General features: G+C 40.4%; 1 protein-coding gene across 2 annotated transcripts in view; it reads left to right on the forward strand.

Annotated features, from left to right (window-relative positions):
* Positions 1–26,389, forward strand: part of nova2 (NOVA alternative splicing regulator 2) — a 95,340-nt gene that overhangs the window by 53,208 nt on the left and 15,743 nt on the right. For both annotated transcript variants that reach the window (XM_033631189.2, XM_033631190.2), the window contains one exon: positions 15,299–15,465. In XM_033631189.2, coding sequence (XP_033487080.1) covers positions 15,299–15,465 — 167 coding nt within the window. The remainder of the gene's footprint in view (positions 1–15,298; positions 15,466–26,389) is intronic.

Here is a 26,389-nt window from a genome sequence, read left to right on the forward strand (position 1 = left end):
GTCACTTAGTGTGCATGTGTGTGTGTGTGCATGTGTGAGTGCATGTGTGTGAGTGTGTGTGTGTGAGTGTGTGTGAGAGAGAAAGAGAGAGAGAGAGAGAGAGAGAGAGAGAAGTCTGCATTTGCACTTATGTGTCTACATCTGTGTGTGTGGTGTGAGTGTGTGTGTGTGTCAGTGAGAGAGAGAGAGAGAGAGAGAGAGAGAGAGAGAGAGAGAGAGAGAGAGAGAGAGAGGTGTGAGTAAAATCAGAACAGTGTTGAACTCGTTTGAGTTGACCAAGAATTCACACGAGGTCCAGTTACCATGCAGGCCCTCCGAGGACACAAATGAGCTGTGTGTGTGTGTGTGTGTCTGTGTGCGTGCGTGTGTGTGCGTACGTGTGTGTGTGGACGACAGATGAGTACGCGGGTGATTAGGTGTGTATATATAGTTGTCTGTGGTTACATAGTGAGATGTGTGACTTTCTAGAGAGCCGGAGAGCTGAGAGCTGAGTATGTGTGAGTGCGTCCACGTTCTTTCCATGAATGTGTTCGAGTGTGTAGAGGAGTTCCTGCAGTGTTGCCATTTAATGACTTGAGACAAGAATATATGTGTTTGTGTCTTTGTGTGTGTATGTGTGTGTTGGTCTATGGGGAAGACCCAGTGGAAGACGTTATTACAGCTGTCTGTTCTCATCACTTCCTGTGTCCTGGTTGTAACATTTTGTTTCACCTGGAGGGGATTGTAAAGCTGCTGATTCCAAAATTCAGCTTCTCCTGCATTTAGTTTGAAGTATGCTGAAGTTGTTGAGTCTGAACAGAACACAGCAGTGTGAAAAGCTGTTGCCAGGTTTTTGCTCCTGCACGTCAGAGGACATGTGACTATATTGCTCCTGAGTCTTGTGTAAAAAAGGGCGTTCTGGTTATGGTTAATGTTAGTGAAAGTCTCCGTAGTGTAACTTCATCGTTAGCTGTAGATTGTTACTAACTCTAAAGGTTAATTTCGACTCCCTTTATGTACAAAAACATATTTCAAACATTTTAAACATTGTAAACATGACTGCCCACCTAACTTCATGCATCCTTTATGTTGGTATAGATACATCCACTAGATGGCGCTAGAGAGCAGAGTCACAAGTTTGACAAAGCAACAACCATGGCAACAGTGGAGGAAGTTGTTACTGTACTTAGTAGCGTTGTAGATGGTGGAGGTTTGTGAGTCCTTTACATAGAGTGTTACATGTATAAAGAGAACCTTTTCACCATATTACCAATGAGTACCTTTCCGCCATTTTTACAATTTTTCTTGTGTTCTGTGGTTGTACCTCAATTGAATTGCGCTACACTGCCCCCACGATTTCTGGTGGTACTGCTCTGTTTCATCCATATCCACAAATTTTACCAACGTTTGGTCACTGGCCCTCGGAATCAGATACCAAAGCACCAAGGCACCCTCTAGCAGTGATATGACATGAGTAGGGAGTGAGAAAGTGTTGGTTTGACTATGATACAAACAAACCATCCAATTCTAAGACATCAGTTTGGGCTCCACTAACTCGTTTTTAGGGGAAGCATTGGAGTGGGGTCTGATTTTTTTCTTCCTCCTCTGCAACAGATTTTTCTCTGTAATTGTCTGAAAGGTTCAAACTGTTCCTGAGCTCCTTTTGTTTTCCTCTCTGCTTTATTTTATTCTCTGTTTTCTACTTGTTGCTGTGGGCAGGTTGGCAGCGCTCAGATGAATGTGACAGCAGGTTGAACAGAGTGATGGAAGGAGAGAGAAAGAAAGGAGGAGGAGGAGGAGGAAGAGAAAGGGGTTGAGGTGGAAGTGGTGGTAGGAGATTATAGACAATTAAGTTGTGAGAAGAAGTGTAAGAACAGGTAGAAGAGGCCAAAAGGAGGAGAGGAGAGGAGAGGAGAGGAGAGGAGAGGAGAGGAGAGGAGAGGAGAGGCAGTCATGGCATCTTTTCAGCTGTTTGTTCGGCATGGGTCGGGTCACTTGGGCAACACCAATCCTGCTGCCAAAGAAAGAAAGACAAGAAAGAGAGGGAGGGAGAGATGCGAGGAGGCGGGGGAGGATGATGGGAAACGGGAGGAAAGCTGAGCAGAGGGTGGATAGTGCAGAGACACTGTGAGAATAGGCTGTTTGTCACAGGGAAATGATCATCCCCTCTTTTATTTTGGTGAAATGAAAAACAAATCACGAATACAGAATCAGGAACTACTGCAGAACAGTCCCAAATTACCCAAACTGAACATATAAATAAGTTGAAAATAATGCATCTAGTGGAACATGAAGTTAGGAGCAAGTGGGGAAGTAAGGAATGTTTCCTGTAAAGAAGGTCACATTCAAATCCCCATTGCAGCCAGTGCATGGCTGCTGCTGTTAGCATAACTTTATCATTACATTAAAAGACTCTTTTACGTGTGTTGCAATCCTTTTTCTTGTTATAATCTATGATTTTACAGTGCTCTGCATCTATTTTACCAGATATCTTGATTGATTTTAGTATTGTTTCTGAAATTTTCCTTCAAAATTGCGATTACTTCCAGATAGCTTCAAACCTCGAATGTAAGAAGTGGATTTTTATGAAGCGTTCAGATGCCCAGCAAAGGGACTTTATGGGTTGGAGAAGTGAAGGACATGGAGGTGGAGACTGGATGGAGAGCAGCGGGGCTCTCCAAGTGAAAAGCATTACATCACAGCAGTGGAATTCCTGCTTTTTCTTCCAGTTTCTTTTGTTATTCTTTAGAGAGCTTTGCCTTATTCTTCTCATCGAGTGCTCCGTCACTGCCGGAGCTCAGGACAGATAAAGGAGGAGAAGGAGGGAAGGGGGCGGAGGTGAGGTGGAGAAGAGGGGAGAGACAAGGGGAGAATGAGTGAGCAGAAACACTGAGGGTGGGTGAGGGAGGGCAGGCTGACAGGAAACTGTTCCTGGTGCTGCTTCAAAAAGTGATTTAAAAAAATAACGAGGAGAAGAAGAGAGCGGAATTAACAAGAGGAAACAGGAAGTGGTGGGTAACATAACATTAAGAGGAAACAGGAAGTGATGCATAACATAACGTTATTGTTAAACACAACTCTCCGAGAGCATGTTTCACCAAGAAAGCTGCGCATAAGTTTGTTATAAATATATACAGTTGTAGTTTTATTGTGGTATTTTGTGGCATATTGTGGAAGTTGCAGGTTAATTGTTTTATTTTCAGGGTTTTTTTCTTGGTACCAAAATAATTTGTACAATTTTTTTTTTTTTTTTTTGTGGCACTCTTTGGGATACTTGGTGTTTAGCTTTTGGAGACTTCTTTGGAACTTCTCATAGCAATTTTTGGATTGAGACATACGTTACAGGCACTTTTGGGGTTTTCATTGTACTGTGCATCTTTGTGTCTCATTATCCTTAAACACTGCTGATTAGTGTGTTGTCATCCCTTTTAAAGGAACATTTAGGGAGATTTAGTGACATCCAGCTGTGAAGACTGCAGATTGCAACCAGCTGAAACTTCTCCCGGTTAGAATTCCTTTAGTGTTCATTGTTTGGGAGGAAGGAATTACCCGTAGAGGTCTCTTCCTCTCCAAAACAAACAGACCCAGAGATTTAAAAACACTGAATAAAGCAATTTAACGTTACAAATTAGTGCTTCTTGCTGTTTGGCTCATTGCATACTCTGTAGACAAGGACCCCCTCTCTATGTAGATAATAAATGGTTAATTTAAAGGTAACTAACACCCAACAGTTCTGATTTCCTTGTGATAATGCACTAAAGAAAACATACTTATCATACTATATTCCATTTCTGCCAATATATCCCTCTGAAACCTACACACTGGACCATTAAAGTGTTTATAGTGTTGTAGTGTATAAAGCACATAGAGCGTGCATGGTTTACAATAAATGCCTTCGAAATGGTTTTTCTTATCAAAAAGTAACATTCAGCTGTATTAGAAGCAATGTTCTGGAAACATAGAGGGCCTTTAATGTTGAGACTGTGTGCACCGCAGACTGTTGAAACTTTTATTTTTCTTTTTTTGTTGTTTTTAAAGTCATTAAAAAATCAGTAAAGACCAGTCAAAGCCGTGTCCTGTGCCAGCTGACCACAGTAACTCCAGGATTTAATACATTTTCCCCTAATTGACCGTGATTTTGTCTGGTGTAAATGATGTGGAAGCCAGTGGGAGAGTGTGTATTACAGCCCTGTAGCACTCGGGGGAGACGAACTGAACTCACTGCCAGCCTGTTACAAAGCAACCATCACATTTTCATCCACATAAGCTGCAGTGTTGGACTACGCTCTGATTTCTCTTTGTTCTTTCATTTCTTTTTCTTTACATTTTTGTTTTGCCTTCCTTCCTTCCTTCTTTTTAATCATTATTTCTTCCATCTACCCATCCTTCCTTTTCCTATTTTTCCTATTTCCTTCCCTTCATTTCCTCCTCTCCCTCTTATCTCCCTGATGAGGACTTGGTCGGCTGCAGCAGTGGACAGGTCCAAGTTTCCTTACTGCTCCTGATTACATCAGCACATGCAGTCATGCTCCCTCTCTCTCTCCCTCTCCTTTTGGAAGAACAACTCATGACATCACCAACAGCTGCCCAGCTGCATGAAAGAGTGTGTGTTTGGTGTATAGTCACAATTGTGTGCAAGTGTGGATGCTTGGTTAGGGGGTGAGACTGTCAGTTGCCAAGGTAACTGAGCAGAATCAGTCAAGGGGAGACTGACCGCCTCCTCTGCTGCTTTACAGTTGCAGGCAAAACTTTGCAGAAGCAGTTATGCAACAAATATTATGAATCTATCTATCTTTAAGTATATCAATCTTCATCAGTCTTCAATTTTCTAACAGTCAGTAAGAGTGAAAAGAATAAATCACACTACTTTCTCTTTCTTTTCTTTTCTTTGTCTTTATCCCTCCTTCTGTCTGTACGGTTAACTGCCTCTGCTTTTGTTCCCACAGCTGGGGCTGCTCATTAGGCCAAATAACCTTTTTAATTGGATACTGAGGTCTTTGCGGTCATTTCCATTGGCTTATTGGGGTGTCAGTCAATGAATCCATCCATCTCTCACTGATGGAGGCCTACTGGTCATCGTCAGCACTTTTTTCCACATTACGAGGGGCTGCAGTGAATCTAAGGCAATTTCATTGTAGAGCAGAGTTTGAAAAGGGCTCTTTATCGTGTGACACCAGGAAATATTAGGTCATGATTTGTGGATTTAGAGGTATCACATGTAGTATTGAAACATCAATAAATCATTGGAATATACATTTTAGAACTTTAGGCTATAGAGGAGGAGATTGTCAGCCTCCTCAGCCCTCTGTCTTAAATCTTTATCTGTGTGCAACAGAACAGCTTCTTGTGGGAATTGTGCTTTGTGGCTTTGCGGCACAAAACAGGAAATAACTCCCTTTACAGTTGGAATGAACCAGTGTAGTCTCACAGTAATGTCAAGAGAAACCAAATGTTGCATGTAGCTGACAAAGCTCAGTTAAAATATTTGTCATTAAACCTTTGTTGTTTTGTTGTTGAGGAAAATTGATTCTGTCTCAGAGCTAATAATAGATAGATATTGGTTTATCTCGGTAATAACGTCCCTTGGCGCACGTAACATTGGTTGCTAATGGGGGTGGGAGGTATGGCCCTTAGATAATATCACAATATTTCAGGGTATTTTTGCAATAACAATGTTGTTGATGGTATGGTAAATTCTGACAATCAACCTTATAATAAGCAATAAGGTAAATTCTTAATTTAATTTAACAACAAAGAATTGCAGCCGTGCGCACACGACGAGAGGGGAGAGGGAGAGAAACTGTGCTGCTGCCGGAGGAGCCGTTGAATGAGTTCCCTCTGAGCGTTAAAGTCGCTAAAAGAGTCTGAGAAGTCCTGAGCTGTTCATAAATCAGGTCACCCAGGCCTAATGACGCCACAGTTTATTCCACACTACTGAAGCTGTGCCTCTTTTTGGAACCACCGAGGAGTCTGTAATAATTTCGCTTTTAGCCATGCCTGTTGTTGTCGTGCGTAATAGCATGATGTCAATATGTCAATATATTATATGGCACGCCGCTAGTTGCTAAATAATTTCAATGGTCTTAAATGAGTGCATTTGAATGAGACTTGAAACGTGAAACACTGACTCATAATGTCAGTACAAGGACATGTCCCACTTTTTGCACCAATCTTCTGTTTCATTTTTGAAGTTTTAAGTGCTGGAAAAGTTTACTTTTTTTATTTTAAACTCAACCCTAAAGTGAACCTTTTCGCAAGAGAGGCAGGTGAAAGTGTAATATTCAGCTTGGTGGAAACTTAATGGGCCTGTGACGAACAGACACATGATACGCTGACATCAGGATCTCCATCTGACCTTCATCTCCTCGACTTCAGTCAGTTCCCTTCTGTCTGTAGTCCTATAAGCCATTTTATATACTCTTTAACCCTCCGGAACAACCAGGTGTTGAGCTACACCTCTAACAGCTGGCTAATCCAACAGATCTGATCAAAGGTAGCCCGTTAACCTGAGCTTATCTGCAGCCTAAGGAGATCTGTTTAATGAGCTTACATTAAACCAGCCGCCACGTCTCACTGTGCTTCCAATCAGCTCGGATGGAGCCTCAGAGTTTATTTTATACTACGAGATGGATTTTTCTATTTTAATGTAAATCAAAGTTATTTCTCCCTTTCCGTATTCCTTAGCCTGGATTTAATTTTCATCTTCGTAATGTTTTCTGTCTTTCCATCTATCCCTCTGTCTTTGTCTCTTTATGTCTCTTTACAGTAGTATTTTTTCTGCATCTGTTTCACACACAGTTTCAGCTTGTGGCACCAAATAATCCAGTAGATGGAAAGGAGGAAAAATGGCAGAGAAAGAAAATATAAGAATAAATAAATAACAGCAACCATGTATGTTGCTCATGACATATTTTTCTGTATATACATTAATCTGAGAACCTTCAGATCTCTTATAAAAGCATTATGACTTTTAGCTTGACAGCCTTATCTACTTCAGAGACATATATATATATATGTTGGCGCTACAGTACAATATTTTCACCCAATATAGTGAAAGTGTCTAGAAAGGGTCTCTGTGATGTCCAACACTATATGTATGTGTTTATCTTTCTGTGCCTACATTTCTGTATACATCTCGCAGAATCACCATGTCTTTTTCGTCTCTCTTCCTCTCTGTTTTTCTGATGTTACTTTGTTGTGACAGGTTTCACAAAGGTTTCTCTCGGTGCATCCCACTCTGTCTGTCTCTCTGCTCGTCTCTGTTTGTCTCCCTCTTTCTCTGGTGTCACTCCATTTTGACATTACTATCGTGACTCTGTGCCGATCTGCCTCTCCCTCTCTGTGTTTCTGTCCATTTCTCTGTCTTTCCTTCTCCCTGCCCCTCGCTTGATGGTGTTCGGATGTGACAGAAGTCGTGTGAACCTCTCTATCTGTTTCTATCAGTTGTCTCTCTCTCTCCTGCTGATGTTATTTCCATCAGAGTGGTGCTAGAAGTAAAAAAGCTGTATATCTCAGCACAGCAGGGGATGAACATCATGTACCTGTGAACACAAGACCTCTGGCGATGCTGTCACATCTTGTCTCCTCTTCCCGTCCATTCTCTGCTGACATTTCTCAAATATTAAAAAAGTTTAAGAAACTCACTCCCAACAGGGAACTTTGGGGATCTTTAAAGGACTCTCAGGGGAAAATTTCAGATTTTTTTTTTCTTGCAGGAATTTACCAAAATGTATTTGACAACTTGTTTCACACAATAGTTGCACCAGCTGGTGGTTTTCAGCCCAACAAACAGACTGTTTATGCCTTTAGATGTCTAAGCAGAAAAACAGCATTAATAAACCACGAAGGAATGACATTTTTTCAGGTCATGGAAGTTCTCTGACTTTCTTGAGGAAAGTCACAGAATTTTACATCAAGGCCTGTAAATGTGTTTACATAAAGGGGACTTCTTAGTGGCCTAGTTTGTGGCTGCAGGTTGTCAACACTCAAATCTCTTCCTGAACTTATCTTTTAATTCACAGGATCAGAACATTTTTCCCACTCATACTAATATACAAAGGCTAGAATTATCCTTTATTTTTTTAAGTTGTAGTTATACTCTCTTAGAATACAAAACAAATATATCATATACTTGCAAAGATGTACATTCAATATTTTACACAATGAAAAATGTCTAAAATATTTTTAGGAATAAAAATGCAATAAATAAGCCTGGCAATGTTATGTACTAGCCTATATAATCTGACATTATGACATTTTTTACCAATAAGGTCTGATTTGAAGGGGTCCTTGGAATTCCCCAAAGTTGGGAGGCTTGAAAGAAATGGTAAAAATCACTACTTTTAGTCACTAGTTTAATTCAAAGTCCAAACATGCTGTATTCTACATTTCCCATAATGCAACTAAATAGCATCAGGCTTGCTCTGCTTGGTTAATGTCCACATATTTCAAACACTCACAGTACGTAAGTCAAGCTTTCTGTTATAAATTCAAAGTCAGCAAATGATGACATCACTAAGCGCTTATTCTCTGACTTTAAAAAAAGTCCCTGCAGATCCACAGGAGACATTATACCACTGTCTCCACAGGCTGAGTATTACTGTCCATGACGAGCAACCTGAACTTTATGTGTAAAATTGGTGTAGTGCCTCTTTAATTTGTGCATTCTGGGGTTTAATACCACTAAGTCTAAAATCTACATCCTGGCTTTTGACATTTAAAGCACTAGAAATTAGTGTGACATTTCAAGGCAGTGTGATGTGCCTTTATTGTAAGCGGCGGTAGCCCAGAGCAGCCAGCTCTCTCCACCCCCATCTGGAGGGAGTGAATCACGGCTGCTGGCTGCAGGTTGACTGCTCTATTGCAATTAGCAGGCCGAGAGACACCGAGCCATCTTTAGAGCGAAGATCCACTGTAACTACAACACTGTAGCGGTCAGTGTGGGCTCACGTTGATACACCACTCTCAGGACAGTTCTGCTGTTGTTAGATAACTGTCTTGTAATGCTGTAACAAAGGCTGGAAATGCAAGTTGCTTTTCAAACATTATGCATCTTCCCTCTGTCCTTCCTCTCTGAAGTGTTTCATGCTTCGAGCAGCAGAGGGCGAATGCGTCCCCCCCCCCACTGCAGAATCAAGTTGCTTTGATCTCTGACATGTTAACATGCAGCTCTCTGTGTTCAGTTTTTAGCACCGAGGGACATTCTACTGTCGCTCATCCTGCAGTTTATCCAGCAGCATCAGTATGCATCGTCATACTGAGCGTGCATATGTTGGTGTGTGTTCCTGTGAGTCAGAAATCAGAGGAGAAGCAGCTTGCTGTGCTCTCTGTCTGCTGCCTCCGGTGCCTTTCTGATCATCAGGGAGAGGAGGAGGAGGAGGAGGAGAGCAGAGGAGGAAGGAGTGAGTCATGCTAGTTAGACTTTAATAAAAACAACTGCCAGGGTCCACTGCCTGGATCACGATGATGAGGATGATGATGATGAGTGTTCTAGTGTCGAATAAAGTGGTGTTGGGTCACTTGGTCACTGTGGAAATTGCGAACTGAAGTTTGCGTCTGGTGTGGATCTCACACTCCTGCTTTTTATTTGTAATCATGGTCGTCCTCTGATAGAAATGATAACTCCAGTAATTGAACCTCTTGTACTGTTTGCACTCAACGCTGCAGATTTGTCTGACACTGCAAACTGCATCCAGTAAACTACTTACCAAACATTTGCCAATTACTAACTGAAACTGTTTTGCAGTACCATGATGATTTTACTGATATCTGTGACTCAGTGGAAGTCAGACCGCTGCCTTTATTGGTCCCTTGCTGACACTGTTGTAGGTGTTTCATCTCAGAAACTTAACGACCTTCTGACCTGAAACTTTCCATCTTAATATTTTAGAGCTTGTGAGATTTTGGAGCCTATTTCTTTGTATTTGTATCTTTTACAAATCTTGACTCTTGTTATTATGTGGTTTGCTCCACTCTGTATGCTGTGGTCCTTAATTTGTGGTGTTCTCATAATCTTGTTTCATTTTTGTAATGTTTTCCCCAGCCCTGTATCATTTATCCCTCCAATACATCTCCAGTTTTCCCAAACATTGTGTACACTCTGGTTTGTGTCTTCACTCTGTCTTCCTTACTAAGAATGCCTTCCATGAGTCAGACATGTTTGTTTGAAATACACATCTCAGTGGTATTGATTAGCCTGTGTTGTTGTTTTGTGTTTGTTGTAGTAATCCTTGTTACTATGTAACCACACATATGCTTGACCAATCAGGATTGACAGCACTGCTAGATTCACCTGAAAGTATCTTGAGTTTTAAATTGGTATCTGTTCTCTCAAATGGACTCCAGGCAATATCTGGAGAATCAGGTCCGGTTGTTGTGCTGTGTGTCCCTTTCACACATGTAGCACACAACAGGAGATTGTCTGTTTCAGAAGCATTCTCACCTACTGGAAATACCCTTTGTGGTCTAGGTAAGGAATGGCGCCTGGGTAGAGCAGGACGCAGGACATGACGGGGATTACACCACAGTCACATAGCCTGTTTGTAATTTGGTCATAAACAACAGTCTCTTGCTGTTCCTTTAATTTGTCTGGTGATCCTGGCTTCTGCCATTTGTGGAAGAAAGGCGTGAGTTGACTTTGTTCATATATTTGAATAGCAATGGTGAATATACAGCGTAATGTTGTTCTGCTTGCAATGTTCTGGCATCTACACAAGCAACATTAAAAATGTCTCACAAACTGGTTATGTAAACGCAGTCTGAACAACACTCAACAGATATTGCCTCAGCAGCTGCAGCGTGCCAGGCTCGGAAAAAAGGTTTCCAACCGTTAAAATGTCAAATGATGAGGTTCATTTTACAGGGGAAATGCAAAAGTTACATCCAAATACACACACACACACACACACACACACAGTGATGTCTTGCACCAGTGGGACCAGTACCAAAGTTACTGCCAACCGAGCTCAGTCTCAATCGCTAAGGGACGTGTAAACTCCGTGGTGTTGTCGCTGGTTTGGCATGGATGTCTGTGTGTATGCTGCATGATAAAGAAGACATCAGGGCGGCTAATGTCCAATAAATCATTTCCACTGCTGCATGAACCTACCGTTGTACCACTGCAACACCTAGATGGACCATAATATCACCTTATCACTGCAGAGTTCAGGCATTTAAATACCCATGTCTGCACTCAGGATACATTAAGCACCTTAGATAGAATCAGTTGTTTATTATATGAGTATTAAGTGATCTTTACAGACATATTTTGTAATGAAATGAAGCAGGTCTCTGCTGCAGTGGCACAGCTGTACAGCAGTTTCAGTGTGATCTCTACTGACAGAGTGGCCTTTGCCGCTACAATCACACTCATCATAAACACACACACTCACATACACACACACACACACACATACAAATGCATGCACACACGATCACAAGCTACACATAGAAACAATCACACGCTCATGCCAAGACAATGGCCTGCTAATCCTTGCTTGTGATTGGACGAGTCCAGATTACCCAGAGGGCACCAGCTGTCAGGGAGAGGCGAAGCCCAGTTTCCTCAGTATCAGCACACACACACACGCACACACACACACACAAACACACACTGTCACTCACTAATGCTGAATTAGATGCAGAATGAGGTTGAAATATTCACCAACAAAGTGTTAGCATGTGGCTACACCTGATATCTCATGCTAACTAGCCTGTGTTTTTGTTAGCTTGACGTTACGCTCACTCGGCCAAACTGAGGCATTCAGCTGCTGTCAACAGGAACTGTTTGTCACTGCTGTCGACAGACTGTAAAAATAGGAGTGGGAATTAATATGCCTGTAATGGTAACAGGCATTACAAAGGTCCAGCGTGGCCAGGTAGCCAAATGTTGCAAATGCCTGAGTGTAATATGTCTGCTTTATTTTTAGCTCCTGGTGTTTCAACCCTGTACACCCTCAACTCTTTGTCTACACAGTGTGCAAGAATCCTCAAGTCCATATTTTAAATCAGTCATGAGAAAGAACATTTATGAAGTTTTATTTGTGCAGAATTTTTGTTAATGCAAAACATGCCGTCGACATCTACTCACGATTTTATGTTTCCATGTATCTTTTTAGTTTCATAAACGTAACATGTCTGTGTACAGAGGGATCCTTCAATCTGCTTTGATCAGCAGTGTTTCAGAATTTTACTGAACGCCAGGCAGCATTTAAAAGGTCTTTGATTTAGCTTCTTGAAGTCTAACCCTTACACTAATGTACCATCAGTTTCCAACCCCCACACAGCTTCTGTCCCTCATTCCCTCGATCTGCTCCCAGTGCAGCCACAGAGGGCCAAGCCGGGCCAAACCAAGCCAGTCCAACAATGCAGGGAGAGGGAGGAGACAGGAAGCGCAAACTGACACGCTGCTGAGCCGAGATAAGAGCAGATCCCACTAAATACTGGAGTCAAGGGAGAGAGAGCGAGAGATGGAGGAGGGAGAGGAAGAGGAGGAAATGGGGGAAATAAAAAGAAGATAAAAGTGAGTTAGAGAGGGAAGACAGAAAGGAGAGTTAGGAAGAGAGAGAGAGAGCGAGATGGAAAAGGAAAAAGAGAGGGAGAGAATAAAGGTTAAAAGGGTGAGAGAGACAGACAGAGAGAGCCAAACAGAGATTTACTCTGTGTGTTGTTGAGATACAGAGGACTGAGAGGCTTTGCATTGGCCTAGATTCGCCTCTGTCTGTCTGTCTGTCTATCTGTCAACACCATCCCTCCTCTTTGGATGCAGCCCTGATGTATTAATTCTCTCAGAGTATTGACCTGCAATATTTTCATAAACAGTGAAGTCATAAAGTATTTGGAAAGTGAGACACTTGTCATTGTTTTGGCTCAAACACTTACTCTGAAGTTAATGTGCTGATTTCCAGCTGTTGAGGACCACACTTGTGGTTCAGTATATTTTAGCCTACTTACTACAAGTCACATATATTTAACATCACAGCTAATGATTTTGCAAAATGTTGTATTTTAGACATGCAGCCGTTGGTTTTATTTATTATTCAGTAAATCAAGGAACTTATAAAGCTTGATGGAGTTGTGTGAGACTGTGTTACTTTTTTACAAAGAAGCAGTATTTTTATGAGGTAATGCAGTGAAGACTTTTTAATTCAACTTGCACTTAAACTGCATTACTGCACAGCGATGATATAACTTTGACAAAAATTAATAGAGACCTTATGAATGGAAACCAGCTGCTGCCTGGAGCTGGTTGAAAATGTCAGGAAAAACATCTAAACCTCTGAACACAGCGGCATGGAAAGGTTTTAAGGGTGTTCACATGAGCATTTGGTGAACACATAAGTATTTGTACCCCTTAATTCTATAAATTTTCTAAACAGCCATTTACTTTTGCTCGTTCCAAAATTTGGGGACTTTGTATAAACTATGATCCCTACACTGTTAATGTTTTGTGGATGCAAACTGGGCATATTCATAACAACTAAGTTCCTTGACGTTTAAAGAGAAGTTTAAACTTAAATTAGTCAACTAGTCCAAAAGTAAGAAAACACACAGAAAAAAAGTCAAAATTGAGCACAAGTTAATCTATGAGGTTCAATATTGTCCAAAAAAAATATTGCATATATTATAAGAGCCAGTTGAAATCATCAACCACATTTTTCATTAATAATATTTTAAATGCTGCTGAAATGTATTGCACTTTGCATCGAGCATTATGAACATTGCATAAAAGCTTTAATAATATATATAAATGACTTCTTATCTGGTCATCATTAGTGAGGGCAGTGACATGTATTTGACTTTTCAAATAATTGTGCACATCACTAATGCAAACATCGTAAAAACTCAAGTCCAAACTTCATTTTCAGCATTAGACAACAAAAAATGTGTCATTGTGCGACCACAGACTGTGTGTTTATAATGTCTGATTTTCTACAGTTTCCACTGTTGTACACATTGGGTGTGTGGTCACACTTTCCTGGGTAAAATGAGAAACAGGAAGTACATAAGCTATAACATAGTATATTCATGCTCACACACAAACATGTAAAACAGCGAATGCAAACACAAATTTTTTCCCCCATATGTTTCTTATATTCACCGCAAATGTTCAGCTGTGTTTTCATAATGAGCATAAATCCCAGTTTCTCCTGCTGAGGACGTGGAGCGTAAATCCTCCTAACCTGCAGCTCTTTGATTTGGGTAATACAGTTAAGGCAGTTAATGTGGGGCTGATGTGGAGCTAAATCTTAAAGATATCGCTGATAATGTTTACGCACATGTTGTGCCCAAACTGCAGCAGACGATTAGAAATCATAGCAGCCTGTTTTATTTTTCATGTGACCGGGGAATTTATTTCCTGATTGGATGAGGTCCTGGAAACAAACTGAAAGTTACTGTTATGTTCAGGAGAAGACGAGAAGTGGAAATATGAACTCAGATGTTTTCTGAATGTTGCATTCTACATGTGAGGTCAAGAACAACAATTTTTCTCAGGTTAGTTTTCACTCCAGACTGACTCTGTGTCACCTATATTTCTCTGCTTTATTTCTGTCTTGCACTGATTGACTGCTTCTCCGCCACAATCTATCTATCTATCTATCTATCTATCTATCTATCTATCTATCCTTTTTCTGTGCTTCAATTCGATTTCTAATTCAGCGTGTTTTTTTCCCCCTCTCCGCTGTTACTTTTTGCTGCTGCGGCAGTGTAATTTCCCAGCGGGGGTCATTACAGTTTCCTGGTATCTTTTCTTATCTCACAGTTGTTATTTTTTGAAAAGCAGCATGAGCCAGGGTTGGTTTCATTTCCATTCAACTGCACATAAAAATGATGAAAATAGAAAATTCTGAGTGTTCAAATCCAAAAAGGGACAACATCCTGCAAAACATCAAACCTTTACCTGCCCTCTGTGAGTTTCCACCCACCTGTGGGAACATGTTTGGATCTTTACATGAGGAAACATGAATGGAACAGAGCACTTTTTGAAAAAAAATCCTAAATTTAGCAAACTATTTTTTGTGTAAAAGTTGGCATATTGATACAGAAGTACAGCATTCTTCATGCTTCATTTCTAGTGCTGCCACTTTCCATTACATGCTTGGACACTGGAAACACATTCGTCAAAGTGATACAAATTTGGAGCAGCAATAAAATTCAGTGAAGACTTTACAAGCACTCGTATTTTCATCAGCAGCTGATGGAAAACACATTGGTATAATCTTCTCCCCAGTTGCTTAAGATGATTCCTGTATCCTCTTAGAGTAATGTTTGTCATCAGTTAAACTCTGACACTGACCTGTCTGTCTATGTGTGTGTGCAGGGACGACAGAGCGGGTGTGTCTGATCCAGGGGACAGTGGAGGCGCTGAACGGCGTCCATGACTTCATCGCTGAGAAGGTGAGGGAGATGCCTCAGAGCACCCAGAAGACAGAGCCGGTCAGCATCCTGCAGCCACAGACCACCGTCAACCCCGACCGCGTCAAACAGGTCAGTCCGACCATCTATTCTGTTCTATTTATTCTGTCTTATCCCAGGAAATCACAGAGCAGCTGAGGCTATCCCTACAATTGTGTGTGTGTGTGTGTTTAATAGTAGGTTTGTATGTGTGTGTGTGTGTGTGTGTGTGTGTGAGAGAGAAAGCTCCTCTTAAGGTGTATGAGCAAGAGAGGGAGGGGAAGTGTTTGCCTTTGGAACCACAAACTGTGTGTGTTTCTGTTCTGTGGTCAAGTTGTGATTTTCTGTTTGAGTGGAACTGAATGAGGCAGAAAAAAAGAAAAACAACATGCAACCATACAGAGATGTAGACAGATGAGGGAGGAAGTGAGAGAGGGAGTGAAAAATGAAAAAAAAAAAATAAGGGGAAAGAAGCGTCAAGGAGACAAGAATGAAAAAGAAAGAGGTAAAGACAGAGTGAGGGAGAAAAGAAGATACTAAAAAAAGGAAAGGAGGAAAGAGAGAAGGAAAGAAAAGAAAAAGAGAGTGCAGAGAGAGATGACATCCTCTTAAACATGATGCAGTGTGTGAGCTGTTAACATGTAAACTTCACGTGACATGACCTGTAGGCAATGACACACACACACACACACACACACACACACAGACAAACCAACCCAGTAACCTAAACATCCACATGCCAACTGGAAACAGTTTCCTGCTGAGAGAGGAAGTGTGAGCGAGTGTCCTGATCACTCTGTCTGTCGCTCTCACTCACACACACACACACACACACACACACACACACACACACACACACATCAAGTAGTGTAAGACATGCCTTAATGAAAAACATGGAGCTTCAACTCTCCATCCCACAGACTTCCTGTAGTATTCATTATTTTTCATTCACTCCTCTCTGTCCCTACTTGGACTTCGGTCCTTGTGAGTTTCAGAGTTGGAGGCTGAGTTGTTGTTACTGATCCTACTAAGTAAATTAGGATTGTTGTAGGAGTGTTTTCGTGATGTTTATTTAAGGGGAGACACTACAGAAGTTGGTAGAACTTTAAAGTGATAGATATCATCATGAAACTTCTCCAGTTGATTACTTACTTTAAGGCAATTAGTTGGTATTACAAGTTTTCTGAAATTATTGTTTTTTTTAATATGTAAATAATGCATGATCTAATTAGATATGCACTAATTAACATACACCTCCAGAAGAAATCAGAACAGGTCAATATCTCTTTTTATCACTTCATAAATCAGACAATGCTGTTAGCCATTTACAAAAGAAATCAATTTTCGTCATGTTTGTAGCAATAAAATTTTCCATAAATCAGGCTATGACTGTTATTTATTTGTATTACAAGTTTTCTGGAATTTTAGTTTTAAATATACACTCAACCATTTATATTATTCAACCATTTATATTATTCAAGCAGTTTTACAACTATATACGTGTTTGTAGCTCTGTCTTTTGTCACATAGCTGTTTAACCTTGTGATGTGGGAGGGTGTACTAACACCACTAGAGGGCATCAAACTTGAAAGTTTTCCAATGTTATAATGTCTTTACAGTAATTAACCAAAAAAAAAAAAAAAATTAATCTGCCACTCTGAAAAGCTGAAACATGATGCTGGTGTTTTGTGTTCATATGCTTTGATAAATTACACCAAGTGTAAATATCAAAATTGTTCAATTTGCACCACACGGTGACTTCAACAAAGATTAAAAAATTGAATTGTTTTATTAGAATTTAACAAGAGCAGCCCCCCTGAGGCTTTCCCATTATTTTACTTCGGAACAGTAGTTGATACTTGTAAAGCTTAGAACGTGCACATGAAACCAACACGTCATGTTTCCAAAGAAACTTGGAGCAAACTTACTGACTTAACTTACAGCAAAAACTTTTGATAAATGATGTCACAATGATGAAGAAGATAAAGAAGACATGTTTTATGGATCGAAAGCAAATTCAGTTTGATATATTATTGTTATTTTTACACATACAGGCCCAAAACACACACACTTGCACAAACAGGATCTATACACATTCACTCATAGATGTCAGAGTGAGGGATAGGTTTGCAGTTGGAGGTTCGGTGCTTTTGCCTAGGAGCTCCTCAGCAGAGCCCAGAAGGCAAAGTATCACCTCTACAGCTTCCAGTCCACACTCTGTACTTAGGTTCGTACAACAAGTTGAACCGGCGGCCCTCCAGTTGCTAAGGCAAGTCCCCACGGACTGAGCTACTGTTGGATTGGTGTTTGCTCAGAAACTCAGAAATTTCAATTGTTCACATGAAGCTCATTCCACTGCTGATTGTACAGCTAAATGTGAGTGCCGATACCAGCTGTGTAATGGAGGACAATTAGTTCAGCCATTGATTATGATCCCAATCTGTTTAAGTGATAATCATCATTCTCTCTTCATGATTGCTCACTATTGATTAGTCAGGTCTGGCATTGTTTCCATCTATTGACTGTTCATGCCTGCCAGACAATGCAGTCAACCGGGTGCACGCACACACACACACACACACACACACACACACACGCACACACGCACACCTACAATGCAGTGGCTTTTAGAAAAATAATATGTTGACTAGAAGACTCAGACTTTTAGTCAATATATTATTATTGACTTTAGAGAACAAGGTAAAAAAAATTAACAGCAGTATAACTAAATAAATAAATAGAAGAGGTAATCATAGGGGGGAAATGGAAAGATAGCATCTGCTGCAGAGTGAAGAAGGAAATATATATATTTTAAATGTCCCCAGAAGTTTCTCTTTTTCCTCCTCGTCTCTGCGCTCTGCTGTTGCATTAGTGTTACGAACATTTTCCCTGCTGTGATTTCTCATTCTCTGTCATAAGCAGATTTCGGGGTTTGGGGAGGGGAAGGAGTGCTACGCCTTGATAGTCGTGAATAATTATAGTTATCAGACTTCTGTGCACACACACACAAACACACACGCAGAGCCCTCGGAGATAACGTTCTTTTGCAGAGTACACAATTCTAAGGTGCAGTTGTGAAGAGAGTTTTATGCATAATTAATCAATACTGGGTACACACACACACACACACACACACACACACATTCACTTACTCACCAACACTCAATTCTCCAGCCCACACACACTCTGCACAGTTGAACTCCAACAAGCTCTTTAAGGCTCATGCAGATAACAGTATTGGATTGTGCTTGCACATATGGTGACTTTTTGTGTGTTTGCAAACTCTAATTTTAATTCTTAAAACATTGCTCTTAATGTTATTCTTGTCAGGCAGGGAGGATATACTATTTAGCCAAACGTATGTGCACACCTGACTGTTGCAGCTGTAATTGTTTCACATCCCCTTCCTGAGCATCCCATCGGACCACAAGAGCCTCAGTGATTCGATCGCTGGTCTTGGGCGATAAGGCCTGGCTTGTGGTCAGCAGTCCACCCCAGAAGTGTTGGATGTGGTTGAGGTCAGGTCTCTGTGCAGAACGGTCAGGTTTTTCCACACCAAACTCAGGTTGTAGTTGCCAGGCAACCAGTGGAAAATCCAGGAAGTTACTGCGTAGAGCCAAAAAAAATCATGCAGCAAATAACCTCTATAAAATGGTGAATAGTTGTTTTTATATTTCAGTTTTTATATAGATTTAACAAATCAGATATAAGGTGTCCATAACATCTGAAGATGTGCTGGTTGGTGAATTATGATTCTACTGGACAGTAGGGATGAGGGGAAATATCAGTTCAGCATAGTATCACAATATTTTGTATGAAAATATTTTATCCATACGCGAATGCCAAGTATTGATTTGTATAAATTAGAAATAAGAACAATTTTATATAGATTATAGATATTGCAAATACAAATCAAATTTTTGGTAGTGCGCTAGAACAATAAAATCAATTTATTTTTCAGTCCACAAGATACATTTTACTGCAATGAAAATGATTATGTGAGATGAACAGACTGAAAACATTTACCTCATTAGAGTAAACAGATGTTGACAAAGTATTCCTTTGGGCATAATTTGCAGTTGAAAAAATTTAATATATCACAATATATGTTTAAAGTCAGGATAATATTGTAACTTGTTGTAAAGTGGTTTCTGCTGATTCCCACCGCCACTGGACAGAGCCAGGCTGGCTATTTTACCCTGTTCCTCTCTTAGTGCTAAGCTAAGCAGCCTCTCGCAGTAGCTTCATTTAGCCTACAGGCGTAAGAGTGATATTACTCTATAAGTGCAGATGTGCAATAAATGCAATCTACTTCTTTAACCAGACTGAGAGTACCAGCCGTAACATGTGTGATGTTTTTTTGTTTTTTTTTTCATTCAGTTTGTATCTTCTGCATCACGAGCGTCTGAGCCTGAGGCTGACTGACAGTTGAGTAATACTGTTTGGGACGAGGCGAGCAGCCGTGGGGAGACGAGCAGGCTAATAGCTGCTGATATTTAGCCCCTTATAATAGAGGGCGAATCCCCCTGTTGCTCTTTAGGCTATTTATACCATGTCGGAGAGGCGACTAAATGGATTTGTGCAGCATTTGACGACACAGATACACACATGTTCACACACACACACATGCACACACAAACACAGACAGACATCCCCACACCAAAATAACCTCTTCGACCAACTGTGGTGGACACATAGATGCCTCTCAAAGAGAGTTCATGCAGTTGTGCATCACATAAACCCAAAGGACCTGATTTTAAAGTTTGGTTAAGATGTCGCAGGAATTTGAAGGAAACAAGATGTGGATAAAATTTTATTATTTTTATTTTGATTTTATAAGCACACCCAATTTTAGGTAATAGAACAACCATAACAAGCATAAGTATTTTTTATAGATATAATCATTTATGTAATAACATTTTATATAAGAAGAATATCATGAGGCATTTTAATGCGGTGTAAATAGTTTTTTCTACCTTATGAGGAAATAATAACATTAGGTACAAAAGGCTGATTTTGAGCATATTGTGTTGCATTACCATAAAATGTTAAATAGTAGTAATAATAATAATACTAATAATAATACATTATGATAAGGATTGCAATGTTATATGTTTCCTTATCAGTGTAGTTTTACTGCTTTAAAATGAATCCGAATTGCTGCATTGGTGTGTAAAGGAAAAAAAATGACATGTTGAATTCTGTGTTGAAAAGGATTCGCATTTTGTTTTTATGTGCGTTTCACACAGCGTCCAAGCTTTTTGGAATCAGGGTTGTTCTATAGTCAGTCACCACAAACTATAATAACACATTACTCCCAACACACACAGATACACACACAGATACACACACAGTTGCGCGCACACACACACACACACACTCATACACATGTGTGACCCTGAAAGATGAATTGGTGTCCATTGTCTACTATTGCGGGTTGTGGACAAAATGTGTTCTTCTTCTTGTCAAGAGTGCGGCTGTTGCAGCATGTGCTGGTGGCCTTACTGGTTAAACCCTGGGACTGACTGAGAGATGAAAAGGAGGGTAGAGGGTAGGAGAGAGAAGAGAAATATCTGAAGGTTGTTTGTGATATTGTGAAAATGGAAAAGAGGAAAAGAATTGGAACGAGCGACTGGGAGGAAGATGGGGAGACGGAGAGTGTAGAAGAAGATGACATGAAGATAGACAGACAGAGAGAGAGAGAGAGAGAAGACAAAGTGAGCCAAAAACAAGAGTCTGGCCGGCTGAGTGGGTGACTGAAAGCTGGAAGCAGATCTGAACTCTTGTTAGCCGACAGCTGCAAAGTGACAGAGAGCTTCGCTGGAAGAAGCAGCTGCTGATAGAAAGAAAAACAGAGCAGCGACGACACCGAAAGACGACACACTGTGCTTCAAGGCCACATAGCAGGACAACAGAGCAGCGAAGAAGATTTATGAGCTGAATACATTCTTTAACAGCCTCTAATGAGGTCTGACATGACATATGGATGAGGAGAATTTATTGAGAGATTTTATGACTTTTATTATTCTGTTTGCTTTTATTTACGCCCCCCCAAGTATGCTCTCTAAAAACATCACACCACTCTGTTCTCACTGTGGCGTATGTTACACTTCAAATGAACTATAATAGTTATAGTTGATATAGTTTGCCAGGAGTGAAAAGTGCTCTCAAAAAATCGCACAAAATGTTACAAAGCATTTTCAATACTTAAAAATAAGTTAGGGACTGTTCTTCCTCTGTTAAATAGGCATCATGGTGCAGTACTGAATGATAGACTGGACTTCAGTGTCCCAAAATACACTGATAACTTTGATTTCAGGTTAGTTTTTATATTCATTAACCAAAATACAATAACTATAATAGTAAACAAATGTTTAAATAAGGGATTAGAGGTTATATTGGGTATAAATGAAAATAAATCAATAAACAAACATAAAATAAAGCCTGTGGGCAGTTGTTATGCAAGCAAAGCTCTTGCAGGGAAACACAAAGACCTGCACTGATGTAGGTAATCTAGTGGAAAGGTGCTCTTTAACATTCCCTACACCCAGGTTTCCAAATGCACTAAATCACCCTCAAACAGAACAGCACAACAGTTTCAAAGGGGCTGAGAGACAACTTTGGGGAATTGTGACATTCATCTAAAATGAATTGGAAAAGGGAAATGACAGCAAGTGTTAAAGAATGAGGAGCTGCTCCGTTGTGATGTAGTGACAGATATAATATTCACTTGAAACTTAAAGCACATCTGTTTACAGGTGCAGTTCCTCTAATGGCCACCAGAGGCCGACTTGGTTTTAAAATGAATTCAAACTAATCTATACAATTACAAAATGCAAATAAATTGTTATTTTTCACCCAAAAATAGGGTCTCAGTGGTTAATTTTGTTCTGACGTGTTTGTGTTGCAGATTTTCTAAAACTATTGTTCCATTACCATGATGTTCAGGCTTAAATTGAGACTGTGTAACCTTTTGATTAACAATCCAACCCTCTTAGAAAGGAAAAGTTGAATTTACTTTACTTGGACTGGTATGACCAGTAGCTTATGGTGGCTATTGTTAGGGACCTTGTTTTTTAATCTTAACCTTCCCAAAAGCTACAACTATTTCTCCTAAAGCTTTTCTGTGTGCCTGGGGGAAAAATGCATGACCCCCATCAACCATATATAACAACATGTTCTGGTCATGGTCATGGTTTGGCACTACAGTCACACTGGAAGCAAACAAAAACCAGGCTCCTGGGTGAAAGTTCGGCTTGTGTTGGACCCATCCACCACCCATCCTATAGGGGCTTTCCAGCTCCTATTGTGTCGCTACCTGCAGTGTTTCAACCTGACACCACTCCAGCAGCGTATCATACTGCCGCAACAGGGGCCATTCGGCTGACCAGCGGTATTTCTCTGTGAAAGGTTATGTCGAACTCCATTACAAACTGATGCCACCCAGCGGCATATCATACTGCCGTGAAAGGTGGCTTTTGGTGTCAGGCGTCTGATACCAAAATCTTCTGAAATGACTTACGAAAAAGAAATAACCATATTTTTGTATATTCACACTAAATTTAGATATTTGAGCCATTGCAACAAGCAAACAGTATGGAGAGAGCTATCACCAAACAAATAGCTAATTTCTTAAGCAAAATGAAAATCCTCCTTACAAATCACATCATCATTACACAAGCTGCCTGTGCACAACAAAACCAACAAAATTGAATGAGCCTACACATCACAGAGCGCACACAGCCTGCATTAGCAACATGTGCATATTGACCATTTTCCCAAATAAACCGTACACAACAGTAACTTGGCACAGTGGCCATTATTAGATTTTTTTAAAAAGGATTTCTTTTGCAGGATCTGGTGCAAATGGTCTTTTATGGGTGACATTTCAAATGAGACATGTAGAATAAAGCAATTTAGATGAAATATCACTATTTTAAGGTTAGATTTGATTATGTTTTTTGATGGAAACCTCACTCATGATGTGTTCCATGACTGTTGGAAATTTGATAATCCCAACGAGATGATCATTTCTGTTTTTTACAGTTTTGTGCTCAGCGGAATGGTGTAAGTTTTGGCAGTTTCTTATAGAAAACACACATTATAACCCACTTGTGGGTTTAGGGGTTCTGAGGGTATTTAGAATAAATATAACATACGACCACTTAAAGTCTAATGTCCCTCCCCAAAGCCAAATTAAAAAAGCATAACTCACTTTTTGGCACCAACCCCTCCCCTCTTATAGTCCCTTAGCTAACTTTAGTAGATATTTATCTGGACTTTATTTATTTATTTATTTTAATTTTTATATACTTTATTAATCCCGCTGAGGGGAAATTAAATTTTTTCACCCTTGCTGTCAATTACACACAGGTCCGAAAGACACACACATGCACAAACAGGACCTATGCATGCACAAAGTGGAGAGATGTCAGGCGCCCCGAGTGGTTGGGGGGTTCTGTGCACCTCTCAAGCCACCAGTCCACACTCCATATTTGGTCCGGACGGGGACTTGGGTTGGGAACCGGAGGGTCGCCTGTTCAAGTCCCTATGGACTGAGCTACTGCCGCCATAAGTGTAACATGGACATAAGTGTAACAGTTTGCTCTTTGGCTTTCCTCTATTCTGGTTTCAAACAACAGACAAGCTGTGGCCAGGCAATGAATCCAAATTCTAACCTGTGTGACGTCACAGACACCAGGACCATGTTTCAGGTAACTAGGCAGCTAGTTTTGATCCATCCCTGTTTACCTGCTGTTGTTTTGGCGTTCTGTAAATTCAGTCTTTGAAGCAAAACAGCACACAAGCATCAGCAATCGTTCCATAAAAGCCAAAGCACTCTGGAGACCTCCCTTACTGTGTTTATGTGTAATGTAGTGAGGCATCACCTACTTACTGCATCAATATTGTATTCATATTGGCAGTAAAACATGCTCTCTCGTCTGTTATTGTTGCATTATGGTGCTTGGAAGTGAGCTGCAGAGCTGGAGCTGCGTCCCCTGTGAGATCAGCTGTAAATGGCCTGTGGTTTTGTTGTGGTGTTATTCTGGGGCTATATGTGGCCCTGCTGGCCTTTATTCAGACTTAAAACTGCAGAAGTGCTTTGACGTTGTTTCGCTGAACGGTGAACACATACATACGAGCATTTACACTCTCGTCTGGTTGTTGTCCTTGCCACTCCCTCCAGCCACTTCCTGCAGGAGAGAGGGGCCATTTCCAGTGAACTTTCACCTCCAGCATGAACACCTGTTTCCTACTTCCTGTTTTTTAATCCCTACACAGGAAGTTCGCCATAAATGTCAGGAAAACGTAGAGTCTGGCTCACTTTGTGTCAGATGATGAAGAGGTGGGAGTGTAAGACTCCGCGCTTAGCTGGTGAGAAGGAAATAATTCAGCCTCAGCCAAAAAATGAGTCAAACACACCAACAGTCAGGATTAGTTCTGTGTTGTTGTTGCTGATCAGTGAATGAAAGAACAAGGTTGGGGTTTGATAGCATTTTATTGAATCTGAATCCTTTCAAATCCATTTGGGCTCAGATCTTAACATCTATAAGTCACTGAAGTTATAAATAACTAAAACTCACCCATACATCTGTTCTGTTCCTCTGTGTTTTGTTGACTTGTTATCAGGGTTTACACACGTGAGCAGTCTTTTACAGTGTCTTGCTTTCTTGCCTTCTTTCATAACATTTTATCTCCCTGTCAGTTCTGTGATTTGTAGTCTCTGCCTCGCTGCTGAGTCAGCAGAATAACATTCTCTGGGTTTGTGTGTGTGTGTGTGTGTGTGTGTGTGTGTGTGTGTGTCTGCATTATATTATCTCTGCTGTAATTCATATTTTACTGCACTGTTTTACACACATGAACACCACACACAGAAAAATCAAGTTCAGATGTGACATCTTGTTTGTTCTTTCACTTCCTGTCATTCTCTTCTTTGTTTCCTGTTGCTCTGTTGTAGTTTTGATGTGTTTTTCTTTGAGACATATGTATTTGGGGGGGATGCACAAGAAAAGTGGTGAGAAATTAGCCAGTGTGGTGCATATGCCTCATTTAAGAGTGGTTTCAGCCAGGCCAACCATTATGCATTATGGACAGGGGGACAAAATTTTCCAAATAGGGCCCCTCATCCTCACCCACTCCAGCACCACCCTCAACAATCCACTCTTAGAAGAGCTGTGATACCAAAATGAGCAATTTCAAATAAAATCCTGGCTAATATCTCCAGCCACCCTTACCAAATCCTGTATTATAGAGTCATCTGGGCTGTGCTCGTTTTGCATACATATAGTCAATATGATTACAAAATACTAGAGGTGAGGTCATTTATTTCAAAACACAGAGAAAAAATCTTTCAATCAGACTGTAACAATAATGTTCCTCCTTTACCCTTGAAACAAAACCAGGAGAGAAATAAAATGTTCTCAGATGAATGAATGAAGAAAAGTAAGCATCAAACACTGATTAAAGAAATCACTGCAAGGCATTAAATCATATTATCAAATCGTGAGTGAACAAATGCATTTACTCTTCATCTACCACCATTTTCAAAACTTGTGTTCATAATGTGCTAATTTATGCAATTCCAAAACTATTTAGGGAGTCCAGTATGCACAACTATGCAAAAATACCATTTTGAAAATTGGCAATGGCACTTTTTCCCCTCGCCAACACTTAGCCTAACTATGGAGAGTTATTAAGCCCCTTGCTGACAGGATAGCATGACATGGTTGGTGCCAATAGATGCCTTCAGTTTCAGCTGTATTTATAAAGCCCAATATCACAAATCACAGTTTGCCTCAGAGGGCTTTACATCATACAACATCCCTCTGTCCTTTGGACCCTTGCAGCGGATAAGGAAAAACTCCCCAAAAACACCCCTTTAACAGGGGGAAAAAATGGTAGAAACCAGGACGGACAGATGTGCAATAGATGTCGTACAGAACAAATCAACATAATAAATTAACAGTAATCCATATGACAAAAATGATACATAAAGAGAGACAGAGAGAGAGAGAGA

The sequence above is a fragment of the Epinephelus lanceolatus genome, chromosome 4 (genome assembly GCF_041903045.1).
Source record: "Epinephelus lanceolatus isolate andai-2023 chromosome 4, ASM4190304v1, whole genome shotgun sequence".
Lineage (NCBI taxonomy): Eukaryota > Metazoa > Chordata > Actinopteri > Perciformes > Serranidae > Epinephelus > Epinephelus lanceolatus.